Here is a 23,004-nt window from a genome sequence, read left to right on the forward strand (position 1 = left end):
CGACAAGGGAAGAAGGTTGCGCAGGAACCGGTTGATCTGCCACTCCCGTGATCCTCCACTTTCCTCCCCGCCACAACCAGTTCACCGTTTTGTCTCCTCTTACTTACTCCCATGACTCGTTAAGAAAGGTCAACCTCTTTTGTTTTCTCGGCCTTTGCGCCGCTTATAACCTGTTGTTTCGCTGTCCTTTCTCTGGTCCTTTAACCGCATCCCTAGTACTCTCCAATTCAACCCCACGAAAGCCTCATACGCCATTATTCCGCATCCCCGTTCTAGCGAAATACCCCAGGCACCAACCGCCAACGCTTATGATCGATCCTTCCAGCTGGTCTCGGTGACGGATTTGTATTTATGGCCATGGAAGAAAACCAACAGGGCTCGGAAAACCCTGATAGTGCTCACATTGTATGTTTTCGCAGCTTGCATAATGGGCCACGCGGCAAGGTTAACCCAACAACAGAGACCGGTATCCTCCCTATTATCCCACTTTGAGGGACTTTCGCATCGCAAGACGAAATCGACAGTCGGGACCATTCCACACGATTCTTCAAATCGCTTCCTCAGGACCCCCGAACCTGGCGAAGAACCTCGGTCTTCAACCCGAGCCTCCTTGGACCTACCTCGGCCAGATTGTCAATGGAACTCCACTACGGAGGAGAGGCTAGGCCGTCGCAATGATCAAGTCAATGACCAGCAGTTCCGGCCGCGTGGTTCGCCCGGAAGTCAAAGCCAACATGGCCGGCCCATCTCTATGAACTTCCAGCAATCGTCATCGTCTCAACTCCCGCCGACCTTTGCTGTCCATGCTCCTCAATCGCCGCCACGTAGTCAACAAAGGGAACTTCGATCGCCTAGCAATGAAGACAACCGGACTACTAGGAGTTATATTCACCGCTCCAGGGAATCTATATCTGCGGGTGTTTCCCCCGATCCGTCCATGCGAATGACAACTCCGACGAAACTTGGATCCTCTGTCCCAACGACGGAAACCATGCATAGATTATCGCCTAGTCTCTCTACCATGAATGGACGTGCAAGTCCATTGGATCGGAAACTTAAAAGTGCTTCATTACCCCCGCCGGCGAACCGGGCAGAGAAGCCCAAAATTCCAGCAAAGCCCGCCATGTTTTCTCACCCGGATACAAATTCGTTGGCTCCACAGCCGGAAAAGTTATCATCTGATGACCTGGTATCGCCATTCAGTACTCCTCCGAGTAGTCCAGAAAAGACTACTTCCAAGCCAGCCTCTGCTACAAAATCTACCCCGCGACTCCCTCCTGGTAGGCCATCAGCCGAACCTCTAACTCGCCACTCGTTTGATCCACGACTCTCTCCTGGTAGGCCATCAGCCGAACCTCTAACTCGCCACTCGTTTGATCCACGACTCTCTCCTGGTAGGCCATCAGCAGAACATTCAACTCGCCACTCGTTTGATGGGCGAATCCCGGGCCCACTCTTGACTCCCAGGTATGATTCCAGGGAAACGAGCCTCTCCCGCACACGTCCGGTCCCCGAGCCCAATCGAGGCTCGAAGCCATTGATGGTTCAGATTCCATCCACATCTTCTACATGCCCAGACTCATCAACTGCTCCAAGTATGTCTGCACAAAGACTTCGAGCTAGTGATACTCCAAACGCTCGGCCTGGTCTTCCCCCAAGACCAACTTCTGCCCACCCCTATCGAAGGACGCCTTCGCCTGCACGAGATCTTCCCCAGCCTGTGGCTAGCCCGGCTCAAGTGGACCCAGTTCCTAGAGCTGCGCCATCTTACCATCAATTTTCTGAGCCTCATACTCCGCGTATTGTTCAACGACAACCCTCTTTCCCACGCGAATCGTCACTTAAAGAGCGCCGAGTAGTTCGAACAGACACAGAAGAAGAAGAAGTGGTGACTGACGAACCTGCAATCTCACGGACTGATTACCCCGACGCCTCACGGGCCAACAGACGTCCTCCGCTTCTCCGAACAGGCCCGACAGAGATTCTTACCAAATACGATACTCGCTTGATTGACGTGTGCGGAAAGTACGTTTGTACAACTGGGTATATCACCCGTGTTTGGGATCTCACCACCGGTGAACAAGTCATGAGTCTCAGCCATGGCGAAACCGTGAAATGCCTTTCCATCGCTTTCAAGCCAGGGAACTCGCTCGAAGAGGAAGGCCAGCGGTTTTGGGTTGGCACCACCGCGGGCGACTTACATGAGATTGACATCCAATCGCGATGCATCGTGGCCACTCGCGCGTACCCCTCTCGTCGCGAGGTGATTCAAATTCTACGCCACAAGAAGGAAATGTGGACTCTAGATGACGAGGGTCGACTGCTTGTATGGATGCCAGATGAAAGTGGCACGCCAAACCTGCATTATAGCTACCATAGCCCTCAGGAGCGAGTAGCACGTGGACACACATTCTCTATAGTCGTGGATGATAAGCTCTTGTTGGCAGCTGGCAAGGATGTTTACATCTACCGGCCGGGCGCCCGAGATGAGACTTCATTTAAGCTCTTCAAACGGCCTATAGGGCTACAACACTCCGGCGACGTAACATCTGGTGCCTACACCACCAAGGATGGCGGCCGAGTTTACTTGGGCCATGCAGACGGCAAAGTTACTGTCTACTCTTCCATTGACTTCTCTTGCTTGGCAGTCGTTAATGTCAGCGTATACAAGATCAATTGTCTAGGATTTGTTGGAGACTATCTATGGGCAGCTTATAAAACGGGTATGATCTACGTCTACGACGTCAGGACAAACCCCTGGACAGTTAAGAAGGACTGGCGTGCCCATGCCAGCCCTGTATCTGCCTTTGTGCTAGACACAAGCAGTGTTTGGACGATGAATCGTCTCCAAGTAACCTCGATTGGTACCGACAATTGCATTCGTCTTTGGGATGGCATGCTGGAAGATGATTGGCTAGGTAAGCTTCTTTTTCGTTGAGCGATTTAATTTGATTTTCTAACATCAATAGATACTCGAATGGAAAGCAAAGATGTAGAGTTTTGCACCTTCCGAGAACTCAAAACCGTCGTTCTTACATGGAATGCTGGTGCTGCTACACCTGGCAGTGTGCGCACTTCTGATTTCGTTAAAGACGCGCTTCGTCCAGAAGACCCTCCAGACATTGTGGTTTTTGGATTCCAAGAATTGGTTGACCTTGAAAATAAGAAAATTACAGCGAGTCAGTATCAGCCACCCTACATTTCCGGTGTCTTGCTAACATTGACCCCAGAGAGCTTGTTGCTTGGTAGCAAGAAGAAGGAGAACGGCGAGAAGGAACATATGAGCCGGCAGTACCGAGTCTGGGTCGATCACTTGACTCGAACTCTCCACGAGTGCATGCCTCTCGAGGAATCCTACGTTCTTCTTCACACTTCCAACATGGTGGGGCTGTTCACCTGTATCTTTGTGAAGCATAAGGAGCGCCTCAACATCAAGAGCGTTTGCGCATCTGAGATTAAGCGGGGAATGGGTGGAATGCACGGTAATAAGGTAAGTGGGGCTCCGCTTCCCAATATTCCACGGTGGCTAATCTATCTCAGGGTGCTCTCATCTGCCGATTTGTCCTAGACGACACCTCTATGTGCTTTGTCAATTGCCATCTTGCCGCGGGTCAAACGCAAACCGCAAATCGCAACAATGATATTGCCGCCATTCTTGAGGCTGAATCTCTACCTGCGGAGAACAGTCTCACGGCGCGGAGTGATCAGTATTCAAGTGGCGGTGATGGTTCCATGATCATGGACCACGAAGTGTGCATCTTGAATGGAGACCTGAACTATCGAATCGATTCAATCCCTCGCCACGTCATTATCAACGCCATTCGCCAAAATAACCTTGCCAAGCTTCTCGACCGCGACCAGCTTTTGGCCTCCCGGCGCAAAAACCCCGGATTCCGACTGCGCAGCTTCATTGAGGCACCGATCACGTTTGCACCGACCTATAAATACGACGTTGGCTCTGACGAATACGATTCAAGTGAGAAGAAACGCTCCCCCGCCTGGTGCGATCGCGTTCTCTACCGAGGCCCTGGCCGTATCAAACAGCTCGAGTATCGCAGACTTGAAGTCCGTGCCTCTGATCACCGACCTGTCTGTGCGACTTTCAAGGTTCGCGTTAAGACGGTGCTGCCCCAAGAACGAGCTATTGCTTGGGAAACTTGTCAGCAGGAGTTCCAAGATGAGAAACGTCGGCTTGCTTCTGAAGCTAGGTGAGTATCGTTTCATCATTTCATTGTGCTAGTACTAATGATCTTCTAGCATTGAATATCTCATTACTGTTCTCGGCACGGATGCCCGGCAAGCTCGTGCCTTGATTTTGGGAACTGGGAAAAATTAATCATTTTGCGTTTAGAGAGTCACGGCATTGCGATGGTGTAAACCCTTCTGTAAAAGGTTATTGATGTATGGTGTATGAGTGACGATTTCACGATAGACAAATGTATCATGACGATTGCGGCTGTTTTGGTGTAGAATAAACCCGAGTCCTAACAGATCCTACTCAACGTGGGACCCTTTTCCGCTGTGAAATCAGTCGATGACTACTCAAGGCCGTTTCAAGCAGTATAATATTGATGAACATGATTGTCAACCCATGATCTGTGGCTTGCTTAGTGGCGCATCCGCTCCGGATTTGCTATGTATTTTTGTCCCCTCCAAGAAGTGCCCTTAGCACACTACTCCCCGCGGTCAGATCCATTGAACCATCTACTACTATAACCACAATGGATTCCAAGTATACTGCAGATCATATATCGCCAAATGGGCCAGGCAACTCTCGCCCAACAGCCCAACAAATCATCAAGGATGAAGGCCTTGAAGGAAAGCTCGCCGGAAAGGTCATTCTCATCACCGGCTGCTCTTCCGGCATTGGTATCCCGACAGCCATCGCGTTGGCCATAACTGGCGCAACACTCTACTTAACAGCGAGAAACTTGGGCAAGGCCCGGGTTGCTTAAGGCAGCCTTGCCCAACAGAAACACGTCCATTTGCTCGAGCTGGACTTGAACTCTTTCGCGAGTGTACGTAAATGCGCTGCTGAGTTCCTCTCCAAATCATCGACACTCAACATACTCATCAACAACGCCGGTATCATGGTCCCCCCAGAAGGGCGAACAATCGATGGCTTCGAGACACAATTCGGCACCAACCATCTTGCCCACTTCCTTCTCATCCAGCTACTGAAGGACACACTTCTAGCATCTACTTCTGCCCAAATGTGCTCCCGTGTCATCATGGTATCTTCAAGCGGACACCGTGCCAGCGAAGTCCAATTTGACGATTACAACTTCGAAAAGGGATACGATGCCTGGAAGGGATATGGGCAGAGCAAGACAGCCATGATCTGGACTGCAAATGAGATTGACGCACGGTTCGGGGATAGTGGTCTCCACTCGTACAGTTTACATCCAGGGAACGTCTCGAGTGGCCTGCAGAAACTTATTTCCGCGGACCTTGCGAAGCAATTTTCGGCCCTTTCTGGTCTTGAGGCATTGGAAAAGTCTCCTGAACAGGGTGCTGCGACTACTGTATGGGCGGCGACTGCGCGCGATCTGGAAGGTAGAGGTGGGTTGTTCCTAGAAAATTGTCAGGTTATTGGCCCGTTACCGTTGAATGCTGGATTACTTACGCCGGGCTATGCGTCGTGGGTTTACGATAAAGAGAAGGCGGCGAGGCTTTACGACCTCTCTTTAGAGCTGGTGAAGGTGTGATTTAGAGATGAGTTTACCCAGCTGCTTTGTTTGAACCGGTGACAGAATTCTCTAGTAAATAAGCAAGTTCTGTGCATCAAAGCCTCAGATGAAAAAGCTTTCTGAAATAAATTGTTATTCGCTTCTGGAAACAGGGACTCCCATATCCGTAACCTGTGCCTGCACTGACTTCTGTGACTACCGCTGATGATGTGGAAGGGTCCAATCTAGATCGAATCCAAAACCATCCAAGGCAATTCGAACTCTACAAACTCGGCAAACATATGTACTTCCAGTCGGGAATTAATTAAACTGGGGTTATAAATGTTATGTTAAAGTCCGTGCCTGATGATGAAATTGCTACAGTAGTACTTCCCTGCCGATCTTTATATAAATGGGAAAAGTCTCCGGATAAATCCAGTTCAAATCAATTTTTCATCTTTCTTATTCGCCACGTAGCTCACCTCCGGTCCCAAAATGGTTATTTTCCATCCCCTGAAGCGCCACTACAGGGATCGGCTTGTTTGTCTCCATGGCTAATGCACGATTCCAGGGTTGCTACGGAGAATGTTGCAGATTTGCTGGAGCATCCCCGCACCCCGCACTTGGGATTGTATATAAGACTTGTTCAATGCAAGTGATTTTATTTCAATTCATTCAGTGGTGAAAATTATCTTACAATGTTGACCTCCTTCACTTTGGCTGTGTTGGCAGCTGTTCTTCCTTCTGCGGACGCCCTTGTAAGAGAGGATGGCGTGGTATGTTTAAATCTGGAAATATTTCCTCATGTCGTATACTAATATTACCATTACCAGGGGAGATTGCCCGCTTTAGGCTGGAACTCGTGGAATGCCTTTGGGTGCAATGTCAACGCTAGTGCTATTCTCACAGCGGCAAATGAGATTGTTTCGCTAGGACTCAAGGATCTTGGATATGAATATGTCAACAGTCAGTACATGGATCTGACTTGAGAATACAAATCTATTTGAAGCTGACTGGGTCTGAATAGTCGACGACTGTTGGTCCATTGAGGGAGTGCGCAACACCACAAACCAGCGTATCATTCCGAATCCCACAAAATTTCCTACTGGTATCTCCGGTGTTGCTTCGCAAGTCCATGACCTGGGATTGAAGGTCGGAATCTACAGCAGTATGTTCTCCTTCATTGGTTATGTTGCCAGAAACTAATTCTCTTATGACCAGGTGCGGGTGAGACCACCTGCGCGGGATATCCTGCCAGTTTGGGATACGAACAAGTCGATGCAGAGGCCTTTTCAGACTGGGGTATCGATTGTATGTTGCAATCTTCATTCACAATGCTTTTGGTCTAACGGAACCAGACTTGAAATATGACAACTGTGGCGTTCCAAGTAACTGGACCGACAAGTACAACGCTTGCGTCCCCGATGGTGACATTGGGACCAATCCCAATGGAACTTGTCCCGATCTCACAGATCCAGCACCACCGGGATACGATTGGTCCAAGTCTAATACATCCATCAGATATAATCGTATGCGTGACGCCCTTCTTGATCAGAATCGGACTATCCTGTTCTCCCTGTGTGACTGGGGCGATGCGGCAGTCAACACCTGGGGCAAGGAGACTGGAAACTCATGGCGCATGTCAGGAGATATCAGAGGTAAGATTATCCTTGTCCCAGTCAATTAACGTATAAGATTTACATGCTGAGAGCTAACGCTTCCTAGCCGAGTGGTCTCGTATTGCTCAAATCGCCAATGAGAATAGCTTCTTGATGAATTACGTCGACTTCTGGGGTCATCCTGATCCAGATATGCTAGAAGTTGGAAACGGCAATCTCACCGTGGAGGAGAACCGAGCTCATTTTGCCCTTTGGGCGGTCATGAAATCTCCTTTGATAATCGGCACTGCGGTTTGTTCACTCCTTCGATTTTCCACGGCTCCATGTTTCTGACATGGACTTTAGCTCAACGAGCTTAGTGACGATAACCTTGCAACCCTGAAGAACAAGTACCTGCTCGACTTCCACCAAGATTCCGTCATCGGTCGTTCCGCTCATCCTTACAAGTGGGGATACAACCCTGACTGGACTTTTGACCCAGAGCACCCTGCCGAGTATTGGTCTGGTCCTTCGTCGACCATGAGGGGCACGCTGGTTCTTATGCTCAATTCGGAGGACTCGACTGCTACTCGCACTGCAGTTTGGAGTGAGATCCCGGAGTTGAAGGGTCATGGCTCTTATAAGGTTACTGATGCTTGGTCTGGTAAGGACTTGGGATGTGTTCACAAGGAACACAGTGTTTCTCTGAGTAGCCATGATGTTTCCGTTCTGGTGGTCAAGGGAGCATGCTAGTTCTCTAAGGTTGAGTCTCATCAGCAGTGTATAATCTCAAGTTTTACGATGGTCCATGACTAACCTGAAGATTTACAAACTGTAATCTTAACATCATGTGTGAATCTAGCCCTACTCAGCATTAAGCTGTTTATCAGAGAGTCTATTAAGCTGTTTATCAGAGAGTCTATTATTATAATAAAACAGGTGCTTGTGGTAAGAGACACTGTAAACGTAAGGTAACCTGCGCTGAAGCTTCTTGTATGCCCCTCTGGTTTAGGCATACTTTGGACTTTTTGGACACACGTTCGAAATCCCTAGCCCTCCACTTCCTACCTAATTTTTTAGAGAGCTCTTTCAATATTGAACTATTATGGTAGGGAATAAGGTAGTAGACTGAGGAGGAAATAGATTAGATAAATAGTATTCATAGAATATGTTGTAGAAACATGCGGTTGAAAGCCTCTTGTCAATCACGTTCATTTATTGGCTTCAAAGGCCCAAAGCATGAACACCGTAAATCGAAGACACGCACAATTCTAAGCAAACAAAAAGAAGGATCCCGATCTTAATGTTGGCGTGCGATCTTTTGAATCGCAAGAAAATGACAACACGGGTGCGACGTAGGTCCTAGGCACCCCACTATTTGTGCTGTTCAGCATCTTTCCTCAACCACCATCGTTTATCGTTAATCGGGTTTTTCTTGTGCCCTACCTTGCAGAGAGCTGGTTGATCCGTTGCTGTGTAATCACAACTCAGTCGCAAATAGCACAAAGTACCTCATGTACCTCGACATCCATACATGTACGTGATTTGCCGAGTTGCCTCGTTCGCTGATGTGGCGGGCGCTTAGGCAATGCACCCATTCCTAATTACCCCTCCCCTCCCCATAATTTCCTTGAATGGCTGGATTGACAGCTTACGAACATTTTCAAAGCCAAGCAATACATTTTTGTTTCTGTCCATTCAATCTTGCTTTCGCGGCGAAGTTGGCCGCGGCTTGAGTGTCAAAGAAATGGAACCGATCCCTGTGGCGAGCATGGCATCCGCAATATCCTTCAAGTCTTCAAATTTGGGGTCCCAGATGGGTGTGAACAACGGCTCGGTCACCAACCACTTCTACATGCCTAGTAATGAAGAAAGCCAAACAAATACTAGGCCCTGTAAGTCAACAGAAAACCTAATCTATTTATCAGGCTCACTAATTCTGTCTCAGGTGACCAATCTCAAGCTCACTATGTTGTCCCATTCTTAGAGAATCGACACTTTACTGGCCGTGAATCCACGCTGGATGAGCTTAAGCAAAAGCTCTTTTCCCAAGCGCATACCGATAAATTGGCCCTATTCGGACTAGGTGGCATTGGAAAAACCCAAATTGCTCTTCAGCTTGCCCAATGGGTGAAAGCAAATATACCAGACTGTTCTATCTTTTGGGCTCCTGCCTTCAGTCTCGAGAGTTTCGAGCAGGCTTGTTGGCAAATTGCGAAAGAGCTTCAAATCCATCAGAACCTAGATGGTGAAAGTGCGATGGAATTAGTGCACCGGCATTTAAGCTCTGAGAAAGCCGGAAAGTGGCTTTTTATTGTCGATAATGCCGATGACCTGGACTTGCTTTTCGATGAGCTTAATCAGTATCTCCCTGCGAGCAAGAAAGGTGTAACTTTCCTTACCACTCGTTCCCGCGAGGTGGCGGTGTCTTTCGCAGAAAAAGATATTGTTGAGCTCCACAAGATGACAACAAAGGAAGGGATCACCTTTCTGGCTAAAAGTCTTGGAGAAGATTTACTAAGTGACGAAAAACTCACGATACAACTACTAGAGCAGCTAAACTTGCTACCTCTAGCTATCGCACAGGCAGCTCACTATATTTGTCGGAATAATGGAACGATCGCGCGGTATCTCGAGCTTATGCATATAACCGAAGAAGACCGGATGCGTCTAGCGAGCAGGGACTTCCGCGATAGCACTCGGTACCGCAAAATGCCAAACGCGGTGACTGCTACATGGCTTATCTCATTCAATCACATTAAGAGCTTCGATCCCTCTGCTGCGGATTTGTTGGAGTACATATCTTACCTTGAGCCAAAGGCAATTCCGCGGTCTATTCTCCCTATCCTTAATACAGAGGAAGAGATGGACTTTGCAATTGGTACGCTGTGTAGCTATGGGTTTTTAACCAGAAGACATAACAAGGACATGTTTGATATCCACAGCCTCGTACAACTATCAACACGAGTGTGGATAACAGAGACACATAGGACACAACAGGTCATCACAACTGTGACACAACATATGGATAAGTGTTTTCCATCTGATGAATACAAAGATCGCGATAAATGGAGGATGTGCCTTCCTCATGCCCTTGAAATTCTTAGAAGAGAGGAAAGTCTAAACTTGACTGAGAGGTATAGCTTACTTTCCAAGGTTGGAAATTGCTTTCTAGAGGATGGCCGAGCAAAAGAGGCTGTGGATATTTTTGAAGATGTGTGTGTATGGACTGGAAGCCACTTTGATGAAGAACATCTCTCTCGACTGACGTCTCAGCGGAAACTCGCACGAGCATATCAATCCGAAGGGCAAGACAGGCAGGCAGTGGAGCTACTTGAGCGTGTGGTCAAAGTACAAGATAGAACGCTTGAGGAAGAACATCCTGATCGACTCGATTCTCAGAATGAACTTGCAGCGGCCTATCTGTTCGACGGACAGATTAGGCAGGCAGTGGCGCTGCTTGAGCGCTTGGTCACACTACAAGAGAGAACGCTTGAGGAAGAACACCCTAGTCGACTCGTTTCTCAGCACACTCTTGGTCGGGCATATCTATTAGACGGGCAGACTAAGTAGGCAGTGGAGCTGCTTGAGCGTGTAGTCACAGTACAAGAGAGAACGCTTGAGGAAGAGCACCCTAGTCGACTCGCTTCTCAGCGAGAACTTGCAGCGGCCTATCTATTCGACGGACAGATTAAGCAGGCAGTGGCGCTGCTTGAGCGCGTGGTCACACTACAAGAGAGAATGCTTGAGGAAGAACACCCTAGTCGACTCGTTTCTCAGCACACTCTCGGTCGGGCATATCTATTGGACGGGCAGATTAAGCAGGCAGTGGAGCTGCTTGAGCGTGTGGTCATAGTACAAGAGAGAATGCGTGATGAAGAACACCCCTATCGACTGACGTCCCAGCACTCTCTCGCCGGGGTGTATCAGGCCAATGGGCAGATCGAGCAGGCAATACAGCTACTTGAGCATGTGGTCGCGGTGCGAGAGAGAACTCTTGATGAAGACAATTTTGAGCGACTGGCATCTCAGCACGACCTCGCAGTAGCATATCATTCTCATGGGCAGACCAAGCAGGCTGTGGAACTACTTGAGCATGTGGTCCCGGTGCAAGAGAAAACGCGTGATGAAGAACACCCCTCTCGACCCACGTCCCAGCACTCTCTCGCCGAGGTGTATCAGGCCAATGGGCAGATCGAGCAGGCAATACAGCTACTTGAGCATGTGGTCGCGGTGCGAGAGAGAACGCTTGATGAAGACAATCCTGATCGATTGGCATCCCAGAAAGCACTCCAACACGTGAAGCAATTGAGATAATTGAGAATAAGCTTTCATGATCCGTTAAAACTATTCAGTGGCCGTCTGGTATTTTTAAGCCTGTCATAGTCCATGTATAGATACATTAATGAAGGTACTATTCCTTGCTATGGCCTTTTTCTTTGCCGCAATTGCCGTGGCAGCACCTATGGATAGATCATCCAGCAACAAAATAGCTGAAAGACAGGTATTGAAATGTATGTGTAGTGAACAAAAGCTAGTGTTAAGGTACTGACTGCGATGAACGTGAATAGGATGTAAGTGATGATCCTTGACTGAACAGCGATGACTTTGAGTATACAGTGCTGACTGAGATAGACGTGAATAGTCTGTCAGTGATGATTATTGACTGAGCAGCGATGACTTTAATATACAGTGCTGACTGGGATGGACGTGAATAGGATGTAAGTGATGACCCTCGAGTAAGAGCTATGACCTTGAGCACACACAGCGCTGACTTGAAGGCGCTTTCAATTAGGCAGCTGTTGGGAATTCCAACAAAGGTGTACTCTCTTCGAAGTGCCCTGCTTCTGTAAGTTGGCCAGGATCTCATAATCATTGCCCATTGATCTCTGATTCAATACCGGATTCCGTCTGTAGATTGGACTCTACCTTCGACTTATCTGCTCTTCTTTTCTTTCCGCCTTGGGAAAGGTTTTCACTGGCTAGATTTTCCTGTACTGTTATGCGAATGCAAAGGCTTCTTCTATTATGCTTCTACAGCTACTGTATCTGAACTCCAAATTTTCTTGCTTTGATACCTAAAAACCGGGGATCGCTAATCCAATTGAATCCCTGATATATGGCTTCTGGGGTAGGCAGTTTCTTTTCACCAGAGGACAGGAGGGAGGGCGTCTGACTAAGGTAACCGGGAGTGGGGGCATATAGCGAGTCATTGTCCCACGGATCATCTATCTGAGGCTAATCTCCATAGGCTCTAATCTCCAGAATAAAGTTCCTACGATATTATATGAAATGACCGCATAATCACATCATTACCAGCTATCACTCCGTGGTAATAGACGGAGTGAGGTCGAGCTCGAAAGCTGGCGAGCATCGAGTGACTCTTCTCACATCATTACGCATTGTACGTATATCTTGGCGAGATGAAGATCTTCGACGATAAAAACGTTTATAATTATCCTTTTGCCGCTGTATCCCTCGCTTACTTTCTTCGTTATCCGAATCGTTATTCGCTCCATGTTCTAGCAACTGACGTCATCGAGCGATTCATCGACCCGAACACAAATCGTCTCCACTCCACTCGACTCCACCTGAAGCAGACCAAAGTTCCTTCGAGTATTCTCAAGCTGGTACCCAAAGGGAGGAATGGGCCCGGCCACTTTACAGAAAGTTATATCTTGGAGACCAGCATCGTGGACCCTACAGAAGGCTGGATGAGAACTGAGTCTCGCAATCTAGAATGGACCGGCATTCTGAGCGTCGTGGACAGACAATACTACCAGCGTCTTCGAGCAAGCGAGAACGCTCAAGCTCAGAATGAAATACCTCTTGATCTGAACAGCGAGCAAACAGTCGTCTATACCAATGTTACCCTGCACTCTAGTCTCGGGGATGGCAGGTTTCTCAGTCAAAGGAATTACACAGACAAGGAAGAAGAAACGTCCAAGAGAGGCTTCTTTTCCGCCTTATCCCCTATCGGCATCCAGCGAGCTATTGAATTGATCGGTATCAAGCGGACTCGAGATGCAGTCTCGAAAGGTGCACAGGGCATGAACCTCGTCCTTGAGCGGCTGCGAAGCGGTGGAATTATATGTGTATTGGAAGGTATCGAACAGGATCGCAGGGCTGCCTTCTAATTGTGATGTCCCCTAGAAGCGAGTCTAGTCATTTGCCGATGGCCGGAGGGTGCTTCCCTTGGTCGAGAAAGTAGTCAAGCTGATTGTTCGATGATATTCCCGTGAGCGTATTCAGGTCGTCCTCTCCGAGCCTGTCTGAATCTGTTCGATCTGTGAGGCACCCGTCGGAAGGTTTCGATCAAATGTCAATAAGATGTACAGTACAGTATTGGCAAGTGGCTGCGAGGGGGTCTTTCTCCGCGCCGAGTACAAATTAGCTTGGCCAGACTTAAAACCCGAATAGAGAGAACAGAGACACGATGAGAAGAAAGCATTATCTAGGATATTGTTTATATTGAGACAGCATTGAATCAAGCGGTAACAAGTATTCCAAGTCTATTATAAAGTACAAAAGCATATTTAGACTTGAACCAAACCGCTACTTATTCAATTGTAAGTTCCTCTATTAAATCCTTACTTCTTCTGCCCATTTAACGATGTCATCCACGAATCGGTGTGCGATACCTACCGCAACTCCTTTCTCAATAAAAAAATCTGGGTTGTATTCATTATGAATTTGTTCACGATCTAAACCATTAGCCAGCGCGATATCACAAGCCAGCTGAAATTGACCTATTTAAACTTCGTCGGTGACGTTCGTTTCTTGCTAGGCACTGTATCCTTCACAGCCACATCGCGCAGTCCATCGATTGTAAGCAATACACCTTGCCAGTGCTATTAGGAAGACAATACCGATGCCAGAATGGAATGGACTGCTGGTGGCTGTAGCGAAGCTTGTCGCCCATGAAATTGATATTGATAGGGGGATAGCCTATACGGGGAAGCGATTTGTTGCCTTTGGATATTGAACATTCCAGTCTCTGCTACTCTTCCGTGAAAAGTTCTTCGCGAATAGTTTCAGGGACATTACTTTGGCACTCTAATACACCCCCCTTCAACATATATGATTAGGCACTTGAAATGGTACGTTCTGAACTGACAGTGTTCCTTACTTTAATGATTTGTTTGCAGGTGAATTATCCTAGACAGGGTATAGCTCGTAATACGATGGCTAATTTTGTGTCCTTATTCATTATCGTACTGATCACTGCCAAGAGTGTGGGCCAGGGGTAGACTAACCATAAAAGACATGGCTTCATGCAAGATAGCTTTCAAGAAAGAACTGAAGAGAGAAAAGAGGTGAAACTGATTTCGAGCGCGTCTGTACCATATAGAGCTGTTCCTTCATGCAATATGTTGAGATTGCTAGACACTGTCATATGGAAATTTGATGGGCATGTTTTGGTGGATATCTAGACCTATAACAAGACATGCACACATACATTGGTAAGTTTTTTACTTGTTCCGATTCATACGATTCAAGCCTCGAACGTTCCATCAAACACAATACTAAATATAGGGGTCATGTGATTACGGTTTGAAAGGCCTTCTCTATGTTATTTAGCAAGGAAGGCGATAGCGGTCGCCACTGTATCCCAATATTGGAGGGATTTGACGCTTCTTTCAAGGCTCTCAAAAAAGGGAACTTAGATTAGGTATAAACCCCAAGTAGTAATTCGAGAGAATGAGGTACTCTGGACCTTTTGACAAGTGCCAACATCAGACGGCTAAAGAAGTCACAATTGATGGGTCTGTCAGGAGTGAAGATTGCCGCTTGATGTAGTTTCTTGGCATCTTCCACGTAATCAACAACCCCTTAGGCATCGACAAGGCACGCGAAAAGAAGATAATTTTTCCTGTTGCTCAAAAAGTAGGATCTATTTAAGAGTTAATAGTTTGCAAATGCGGATATGTTGTTTTACGATTCAGAGTTCACTTAGCGCTGAGCATGGACCCTCCAGTGCACGTACTTGAAAGGACTACTGTACAAATCTTACGGAACTTCTCATCTTGTAGCCAATGAAATCTATCAAATGCCCCAAGTCAACTCTTTGTTTCCAGTCCGATCTTCTTTGCAGTAATTTTGTCATGAAACAAAGACAAGCCGAAAATAAGCGCTTTGTTTCATGACAAGTTCTCCCGGCTCGAATATACATAAATATCGCATGATACCCCAGACCTCGAGCAAAGCCATTCACAATGGATCCAACCCTCTGGTTCCTACACCAACGATCAAACATCGTGAGCGCATTAATTGAATACCGGGCCAACATTTGGATCCACAAGAGACGATATTACCGAGAGATAGCAACATGTCTAGAAACCGAGACCCACAACCTTGCCCTACTTCTCAGCGAAGGCACCAAAGTCGCTCGTTGTGTCCGAGAGAGGATATCGCACATCACTACATGCCTTAACAGCCTACGAGAGGTTCTCATTCTCCACCCTGATCAAGACGCTGGGGAAGTGTTGGAAGTGTTATTCATGATCAGTAGACAAGTGGGACGGATTAGGCTTGTGGGGCTTCCTGATCCGTATGCCGATGTGATGAATAAGCAGCTGGGAGAGATGAAGTGTGACACCAACTGGCTACGGAAGAATTGGCGGGTGATGAATTTCAGAGATACACGTTGTGTTTGTTCATATTGCAGATGACTTGAGAAAAGAGAATGAAATATTTTGAAGTCTTTTGTTCGTGATTGTGATGAAGGCGATGGATCACTTCCTGTGGAGACTCAGCGCTTATCCGACTCCACTGGAATGTCATTGGTCACGTTTCGGATATTCTGCTTGGAAACTTGAAACTTAATGATTGAATCTGGACCCCTAAAACAGCTCATAAGCAGGAACAAATCGTGATGTGATTCTTGTTGCATGTAGCCCCGGGTAGCGGTTTCTGGGCATGCTTAGCTACGGCATTTATTTAGCGCCAATAGAGTGAGCATTGGGATTCTTGTTATCTCCAATCAACTCGTTCAACACAGCCTCGTGCATCTGTACGAAAACGGTTATGTTTGGCCCCCAAATCACTTCAATGAATTTCTATTAATTTCATCAATTTCTTTGATTGCATTGACTTTTCCCCCACCCTTTATCACTAGCATATCGGAATCTTCAAAAAAAAAAAAAAAAACATACGTAGATCCCTGTCAAATACATCCAATGATGCTGCCTTGAGCAAACCCGCTTTCCATGTCTTTGTCCCCGTACTCAGGGTCCGCATTAGCTCATAGACCCGCAATCGATTCAACCTGACTGCGTTCGGTTCCGACTCCCCTCGTTTACGTCAAATCCATTTTACTTCAACTTTATCTCTACTTCCCCCCAACTCTCCTTCTAATAATGTGTGGACCATGAGCTGGCAGAGTATCCTCCGCCAATCCCGCGAGCCCGGATCTACCGGTAACTCAAGGATATTCCTCTATCTGGCTCTGGCAGTTATCTCCCTACTACTTTCTTATCAGCTGGTTCTGAATCACGACACACTGGGTTCTATCGCGCCATGGAAAGTCGGCACACACGAGAGCGCAGCTTACGATCCCGATGCCGATTATGATGGAGATGGGTGGGCTGCTGCTGCTATGAATGGCACGGTACAGGAATCAAAATCAAAATCACATGCTGAAGCATCGCATGCTTCGGTGCCGATATCCACACCTGAATATACTACGCCTGCGGATGCGGATGCGGCTGTGGCTACAGCTACAGACTCGAAAGAGCTGGTTATCGCGGCTATGCTCGCGACTAATATGTCTTGGGTAGATGATCATGTTCCTGCCGATTGGGTTGTGAATATCTATCGCACTGATGCGGCGGAAGGTGAAGCCGAGTTGACGGTTCCGGAAAATAAAGGGAATGAAGCCATGGTGTATCTAACGTATGAAGCCGATGAGAGAATCACGATTCAAGGATCCAGAACTAACGAAGAATGCAATCTAGGTATATTATCGATCGATACGACACCCTCCCCGATGTATCGGTCTTCATGCACGGCGGTCGCTACCAATGGCACAATGATAATCCTCTCTACGGTAACCGTCCAAATCATTTCTATGACATCACGTTCTAATCAGGAATCTATCTAGACTCCGTCATCTCGATAAAGGATCTCCAACTAGGCCATGTCCGCAAAACTGGATACGTTAACCTCCGCTGCACCTGGGTAATCGGCTGTCCTGCCGAGCTTCAACCTGCTCGCTATCTCCGTGATCGTCCAGATGATAAAGACCATCCCACCGCCATGGCATTCCCTGAGAGCTTCATGGAACTATTCCCTGGGATCGAAGTACCCGAGGTTGTAGGCGTGCCGTGTTGCAGTCAATTCGCCGTATCGCGGGTGGCGATTCATGCGCGCGGGAGGGAGGAGTATTTGCGTATACGCAACTGGTTGCTTAGGTCGCCATTGAATGCGGGTACTAGTGGACGGGTCCTTGAATATGCGTGGCATAGTATGTTGATTCCCTTTGGTGATTGATTCATGCTAACATTCCACAGTTATGTTTGGCAAGACAGCGCAATTCTGTCCTGATGCTGCCCAGTGCTATTGCAATACATATGGGTATTGTGATATGACTGAGGCGGATGTGCAAAGCCGATGGATTTGGCGAGGGTTAACACTTCCGGAAGGTTGGCCAGAGAACCAGGGGTGACCTTGTCAGTACTGGAAATGAATGGTAGAAAAGTGTTTGAATAATCTGTAAAATATCGATATCCATTTAATCACAAATACTAACATCCCATCAATTGTTTAAATTCAAAATGCATGGTATATGCTTCATTAAGTCATAAAATACATCATCAGATGTTTTTGTGCAACATGACCGAGTATTCACCGCCACAAGTCTTGTCGACTCGATCGCTTATTCCCACTACTACTCATCGGTCGCTCGCCATCTTCAGGCACAGCCAGGAACCCGCCAAACCCATTGCCGACAAGAACGCTCTTGCGCGAATCACCACCCCAGGACCGACTCAACTGTGCCTCCTGGAAGCTCACCGGGCGTGTGGTAGTACCGCTACGGCCCAGTGTGGAATCTGGTTCGTACGGGGTGAAATTCCACTCAAGCTCATCCAGGCCTTTGCTGTATACGTTCAAAGGCTGGGAGAGACCGCCCATCATCTGAGGGCCATTTTCACCTCCACCGAATAGTCTGGGTGGGGGTGCCAAGAGTAACGTGTCAGGGAATTGTGCGTCGCGAACATATAGATCGCGAAGGGCTGGGAGGCAACGGGACATGAGGCATGAAATCAAATATGTGTAGTAGGAGTTCGCAGCTGGAGCAAGTCCATGGGTTTCTGTCTGTGAGGTGATTTCATAATGCAGAAGTTGGAGTGATCGCGATGCCATCGGAGGGATCTGCTCAGCGGGGAATGACCGAGATACTTCTTGAATGATTGAAAGGCTACGGAGATTTGGACCGGCGTGCAGAATAAGGTTGAGAGTTGATGGAAGTACGCCGGTGGATGCAAGTGTTAAACTTTTCAATGCAGTGCGATTGGTTGGAGAGGAGAGGAATTCGACCACTCCTCGAGCCGTCAGCTGTGGGGTGTCCCGAATCGTAAGCTGTTCCAGGGCGGGGAACGAAGCAAAAGAGGAATTCGCTGCAAATGCCGAGTCATCAAGCCATGGGAGATCTTCCAATGTCAGGTCCCTAAGTTTAGAAAACGCTGCCAGGCTGTTTCGGAGAATTCCAGCCTCAATATGCAAGCCCGACAGCTCTAGCTTCTCAAGATTGATCCAGTGAGGTGCTTCTGGAAGTCGCGCAAAGCTACCCTCCGCACCATGTCGATAACTCATGCGCCGAAGATCGCTGCAGGAGGCAATCAACTCTTGCTTGAGTGGGATACATGAAGTCTCGTCACTGAACAGACCGGTCGGGAGATCGACATAGCGAAGATGGGGAAGCACTGAGATTGTCCGGGCAATGATGGATTTATTGGCCTCGCGTGTCATATAGGGCATTCGAAGAGACAAGACCAATTTCCCTAAGTGTCTTGATTCACGAACAGAGCGCATAAACAACTCCAAACGGACCTGCGGCGCATCGATGGGATCGCCATTACGGTCGAAGAAGGAGCGGCGTTTTCGTTTGGCAGCTAGTTGGACTTCGAGTTCGCAGTAGTGCACGGGGTCAATTCGAACATTTGTATACCTATGAGATCTTGTTAGTAATGAACAAAGAAATATGACAAGGGAGCATACAAGAGCGCGTGTGCTTCGGGGAACCAGCGCCTGCATACCATGGTGCAGTGCGCGAGGTCCCGCATGTCACAGAGCATGCATCCATCAGTCATGGAATCTTCCGAGGTATCATAGGAGTTATCCAATACATGGGGGCAAACAAAGCTGAGGATGTGAGCCAGCACAGTGCGGGGAAGCTTCCTAGTCGCATCGCGACCGGCAGAGTGGGGCGGCGTTGGCGGCTCGGTCGCAGGCGTCACACTGCGTCGACTACGCCGAGGGCTGGCCTTGAATTTTTCAAAAAGGCCCATCTTTTAGAGATGAGCGATGTTGAGAGTAAAAAGGAGAGAAGTGAGAGAAGCTGGAAATATGAAAGGCGCGAGTTTCATGCAGGGCCCGCTATTGAGCAGGGATGAAACACCCAATGAACGCCCACGCTTTGTCGCGCCAATGTTTCAGGGCATTGAAAGTCAACATCTCGTTTCATAGAGATAATATTGAACTTCCAGGGCCCCGGGGATATAGTTTGCAATATATTAAGGTTGACCCATGACGGTTTTCCACTGGTGGAACCAGTGGCCTGGTCAATATGGGTCTGTTTTGTACAAACCTGTATGAAGCTCGGATATAGCAGGCACCATGACATCACTAAGAAAAATAGAAAAGTTTCAGGTGAATGCTTTTAGGAGGATCACATTGGTAGGAATTCAATTGAACAGAGCATAACATGTTGTAAGGAAGTGGAAGTGGAAGTGGGAAAGAGTAAAGGAAAGAGTAAGTGATTTGAGTTGAAGTTGCGTACCAGTCTAGCACTTACTCTGGTACTCAACTTCAACTTGTTATCCTTGGCTGCTGACATCATTGGATCTTCGCCACATACAAGGTATAAATAATATTCTCTCCATGATAGCCCAACTTCCAAGGTTATTTCCACCTACCCTCACCTATCATCATGGCTGAAATGGGCATTAAAAACACCGAGAACCCGTTGCCTACACCAGCTGTCACCAACGCCGTTTCTGAGAATACACTAGAATCAGAGGATTGGAAGCATAGACCACCATACCATATTCAAGGTCAAGACGAATTTGGTCCCATCAAGTGGAGGGGATCATGCAAATGTGGAAAAATCACATATGCTTTGAACCGAGACCGGCCTTTAAACGCCAAGTTTTGCCATTGTCGAGGATGCCAGGTCATGCATGGCGCTCCTTTCCAGTGGGCTGCGATCTTTCACAAACATGATATCTCATTCGACAAGGGCTCTAGTGGCCTGGCATTCTTCTCGGCCTCCAAGAATTCCCAGCAATACGATATGCCCACCAAAGTGTCATGCAGCTATTGTCACACCCTTATTATGGACGAGGGTCGCACGACCTGTTTGCTGTTTCCGCAATTAATCGAGCGCGAGGGGTCACAGGATGAGCGGCGCAAACAGTTGGAGGTATTCAAACCGACGTATGTCTGATTCTCCACATTCTATACCTGACAGGTTGCTGATGTTTTTAGTTGTCATATCTATTATGAAGATCGCATGTTCGACGTTCCCGATGAACTCCCCAAGTGGTCCGAGATGGATGGCAAAAGTCAGCGGCTTGACGACCATGGCAAACCTATTCACTGAATAAGACGCGATGCGGCGCGGGAAAGCGATATGACTATTTTTGAATGAAGGGATTACGGAGTAGGGTGACAAATATAGATCATGGCGATTATCTCTGTTGCATATTCTTTTAGATTAATCGAACGCGATAAATGAGACATGCACGTTGGTCACATTGTACTTGGATTGGAGGATTTTGTTGCATCCACATCACGCTAATTTCGCTAATGCAATTAATTCATGCTGGGTTAAGACCGAATGAATCGATACTTGGCATATCCACTTCTGATCGTCTGTCTATTTGCCAACTCCACGAAAGGGATGAGCCCATCGGCCACTCCGCGCTAAATTCTAATGCGCCCTCGTTCACGGCACGATGTGACCCTCAAGATCATCACCTCCTAAATGGGAAAAACGTCCTCATTAGCTCCTCTGGGCATGCTCCATCAGCTTGGGGCTTTTTCATAGCCATTGGCTTTAAAGGCATCTCTCCTCCCAGAATGTGGTGGCTTCCTACCGCTACACCAAAACAACCCTTTTCTATTGAAGCATGTGGCTCAAGACTTGGGCGGTTATGGCCACACTAGCTAGCCATGCCGCTGCCGTCACGCAGATCACCGATCAGGATATGACCGCGCTCCTCGAAGCTGGCGGTGCCGACCTAGCCAACCGCTATGCACCTTTGTGGTTCTTCGCCCAAGCCGAGAACCACCCCCCTTGTTATCCGACTTGGGCATTCGGCGGATCCCCAAACACATCCGATACCTACGACGCCACTCATAAGACACCTGCCGCGGCTCAATGCCAGTACCCCAATGTTGGATGCAACTGTCGCAATCCCGGGATAGACTCCGGGAACCCGGGGCCCGCGTTCCCAGTCTATTATACATTCCAGCGGTGTACCGAGACCGAGGTACGCGTTGTCTACAACCTCTTCTATGAAAAGGATGGCGCGACTTTTGGTTTCATCCAAACCGGACATGGCTAGTAAGAATCTAGTCCTGCGTCGTAGTCATGGGCTCTAATCTGGTTTTTTAAGCGATTGGGAACGTGTTGTGATTATCCACTCACGCGACCACAAGAATATGTGGGCGCCTTCGCGGGCGCTGCTATCCGCTCACAGTGGATACAATAACCTGGCCTGGGGTGACATTCAAAATACCCTGACTACGGATCAGATCAATGCTGGTGATGCTAAAGATCCGAATGGTGTGAAGAATGAAGATCACCCCAAGGTCTATGTGGCCTGGTCGAAACATCCTAACTTCGATACCCGTGATACGGGACTCATTGATCCCGTCAGTCAGTCCTTGGATGATGCGTATCGCAGCGATGACTGGTGGTACTATGTTGACCCTCAGTACTATGTGTGTTACCCTGTTTTGGTATGAAGTCATCAGCTAATGCGTGATAGATCCGTTCGGATAACAGTACCGCTGCTGGTCAGGCTCTTGGATCTGCCGACTGGGGAAGTGCCACTAGTAATCCACCACTGGTGCAGGCCAGTGTCTGCAATGCGTCTTAAATATTTCAAATGGATCTATCCAAGTACTTAACTGGTTAAGATAACATTGTGGAAGCGTAGTGGGTGTGAAAACATTTAACTTTGTGATACCCCAGTAGTCAACCTGTCGTTTCGCTGCTCTGGTGGAACCAGAGATATTGAACGAAATGGTATAATCGAAAGTCACTCACGCATGTTATACTTGAGTCCCGGAACATTGAATAGGTTTGAACGCTTAATTACCAAAGGACGCTCACGCCTCAGCCCCATCCATACATGCATTCTGCGCTTCAAAACTTAAGTTCGCGGTCAACCCATGTCTTTTGACAGTATGTATTAACGTGGATGGTCAAATCAATTTGCTGTTGATTCGAATAAGAGAAGAGCTCAGTAAGTCAAAGCAAGGGAGAACCTTCACGGGTTTTGGTGGCA

At 47.8% G+C, this 23,004-nt stretch overlaps 9 protein-coding genes across 9 annotated transcripts; 8 read left to right on the plus strand and 1 right to left on the minus strand.

The window, feature by feature from the left end:
* Positions 1–427: 427 nt before the first annotated feature.
* Positions 428–4,336, plus strand: N7520_004756 (putative inositol polyphosphate phosphatase; the record flags this gene model as incomplete). Its single annotated transcript, XM_057138690.1, has 4 exons — positions 428–2,918; positions 2,970–3,490; positions 3,541–4,208; positions 4,258–4,336. 4 exons carry the CDS (start codon positions 428–430, stop codon positions 4,334–4,336), a joined length of 3,759 nt encoding a protein of 1,252 aa, XP_056996897.1.
* Positions 4,337–4,721: 385 nt separating this feature from the next.
* On the plus strand, positions 4,722–5,708 carry N7520_004757 (uncharacterized protein; the record flags this gene model as incomplete). Its single annotated transcript, XM_057138691.1, has 2 exons — positions 4,722–4,946; positions 4,974–5,708. The coding sequence occupies 2 exons, from the start codon at positions 4,722–4,724 to the stop codon at positions 5,706–5,708; spliced, it is 960 nt and encodes a 319-aa protein (XP_056996898.1).
* A 659-nt stretch (positions 5,709–6,367) lies between these two features.
* On the plus strand, positions 6,368–8,020 carry N7520_004758 (glycoside hydrolase family 27 protein; the record flags this gene model as incomplete). The annotated part of the gene is made up of 7 exons (XM_057138692.1): positions 6,368–6,445; positions 6,503–6,635; positions 6,697–6,837; positions 6,891–6,980; positions 7,028–7,327; positions 7,395–7,579; positions 7,634–8,020. 7 exons carry the CDS (start codon positions 6,368–6,370, stop codon positions 8,018–8,020), a joined length of 1,314 nt encoding a protein of 437 aa, XP_056996899.1.
* A 1,018-nt stretch (positions 8,021–9,038) lies between these two features.
* Positions 9,039–11,584, plus strand: N7520_004759 (uncharacterized protein; the record flags this gene model as incomplete). Its single annotated transcript, XM_057138693.1, has 3 exons — positions 9,039–9,162; positions 9,216–10,805; positions 10,845–11,584. 3 exons carry the CDS (start codon positions 9,039–9,041, stop codon positions 11,582–11,584), a joined length of 2,454 nt encoding a protein of 817 aa, XP_056996900.1.
* Positions 11,585–12,690: 1,106 nt separating this feature from the next.
* On the plus strand, positions 12,691–13,404 carry N7520_004760 (uncharacterized protein; the record flags this gene model as incomplete). The annotated part of the gene is made up of 1 exon (XM_057138694.1): positions 12,691–13,404. The coding sequence occupies one exon, from the start codon at positions 12,691–12,693 to the stop codon at positions 13,402–13,404; it is 714 nt and encodes a 237-aa protein (XP_056996901.1).
* A 3,245-nt stretch (positions 13,405–16,649) lies between these two features.
* N7520_004761 (DUF3431 domain-containing protein) lies at positions 16,650–17,933 on the plus strand (the record flags this gene model as incomplete). Its single annotated transcript, XM_057138695.1, has 4 exons — positions 16,650–17,161; positions 17,224–17,315; positions 17,370–17,732; positions 17,779–17,933. Coding segments are annotated over 4 exons (1,122 nt in total), but the record flags the coding sequence as incomplete, so codon positions are not given.
* Positions 17,934–18,112: 179 nt separating this feature from the next.
* N7520_004762 (F-box domain protein) lies at positions 18,113–19,776 on the minus strand (the record flags this gene model as incomplete). The annotated part of the gene is made up of 2 exons (XM_057138696.1): positions 18,113–19,436; positions 19,487–19,776. The coding sequence occupies 2 exons, from the start codon at positions 19,774–19,776 to the stop codon at positions 18,113–18,115; spliced, it is 1,614 nt and encodes a 537-aa protein (XP_056996903.1).
* Positions 19,777–20,417: 641 nt separating this feature from the next.
* N7520_004763 (GFA family protein) lies at positions 20,418–21,089 on the plus strand (the record flags this gene model as incomplete). Its single annotated transcript, XM_057138697.1, has 2 exons — positions 20,418–20,923; positions 20,975–21,089. 2 exons carry the CDS (start codon positions 20,418–20,420, stop codon positions 21,087–21,089), a joined length of 621 nt encoding a protein of 206 aa, XP_056996904.1.
* A 529-nt stretch (positions 21,090–21,618) lies between these two features.
* Positions 21,619–22,593, plus strand: N7520_004764 (uncharacterized protein; the record flags this gene model as incomplete). The annotated part of the gene is made up of 3 exons (XM_057138698.1): positions 21,619–22,055; positions 22,108–22,435; positions 22,483–22,593. 3 exons carry the CDS (start codon positions 21,619–21,621, stop codon positions 22,591–22,593), a joined length of 876 nt encoding a protein of 291 aa, XP_056996905.1.
* Positions 22,594–23,004: the final 411 nt, after the last annotated feature.

This window comes from Penicillium odoratum (genome assembly GCF_028828045.1).
Source record: "Penicillium odoratum strain IBT 22623 chromosome Unknown utg000004l_segment0_segment0, whole genome shotgun sequence".
Classification (NCBI taxonomy): domain Eukaryota; kingdom Fungi; phylum Ascomycota; class Eurotiomycetes; order Eurotiales; family Aspergillaceae; genus Penicillium; species Penicillium odoratum.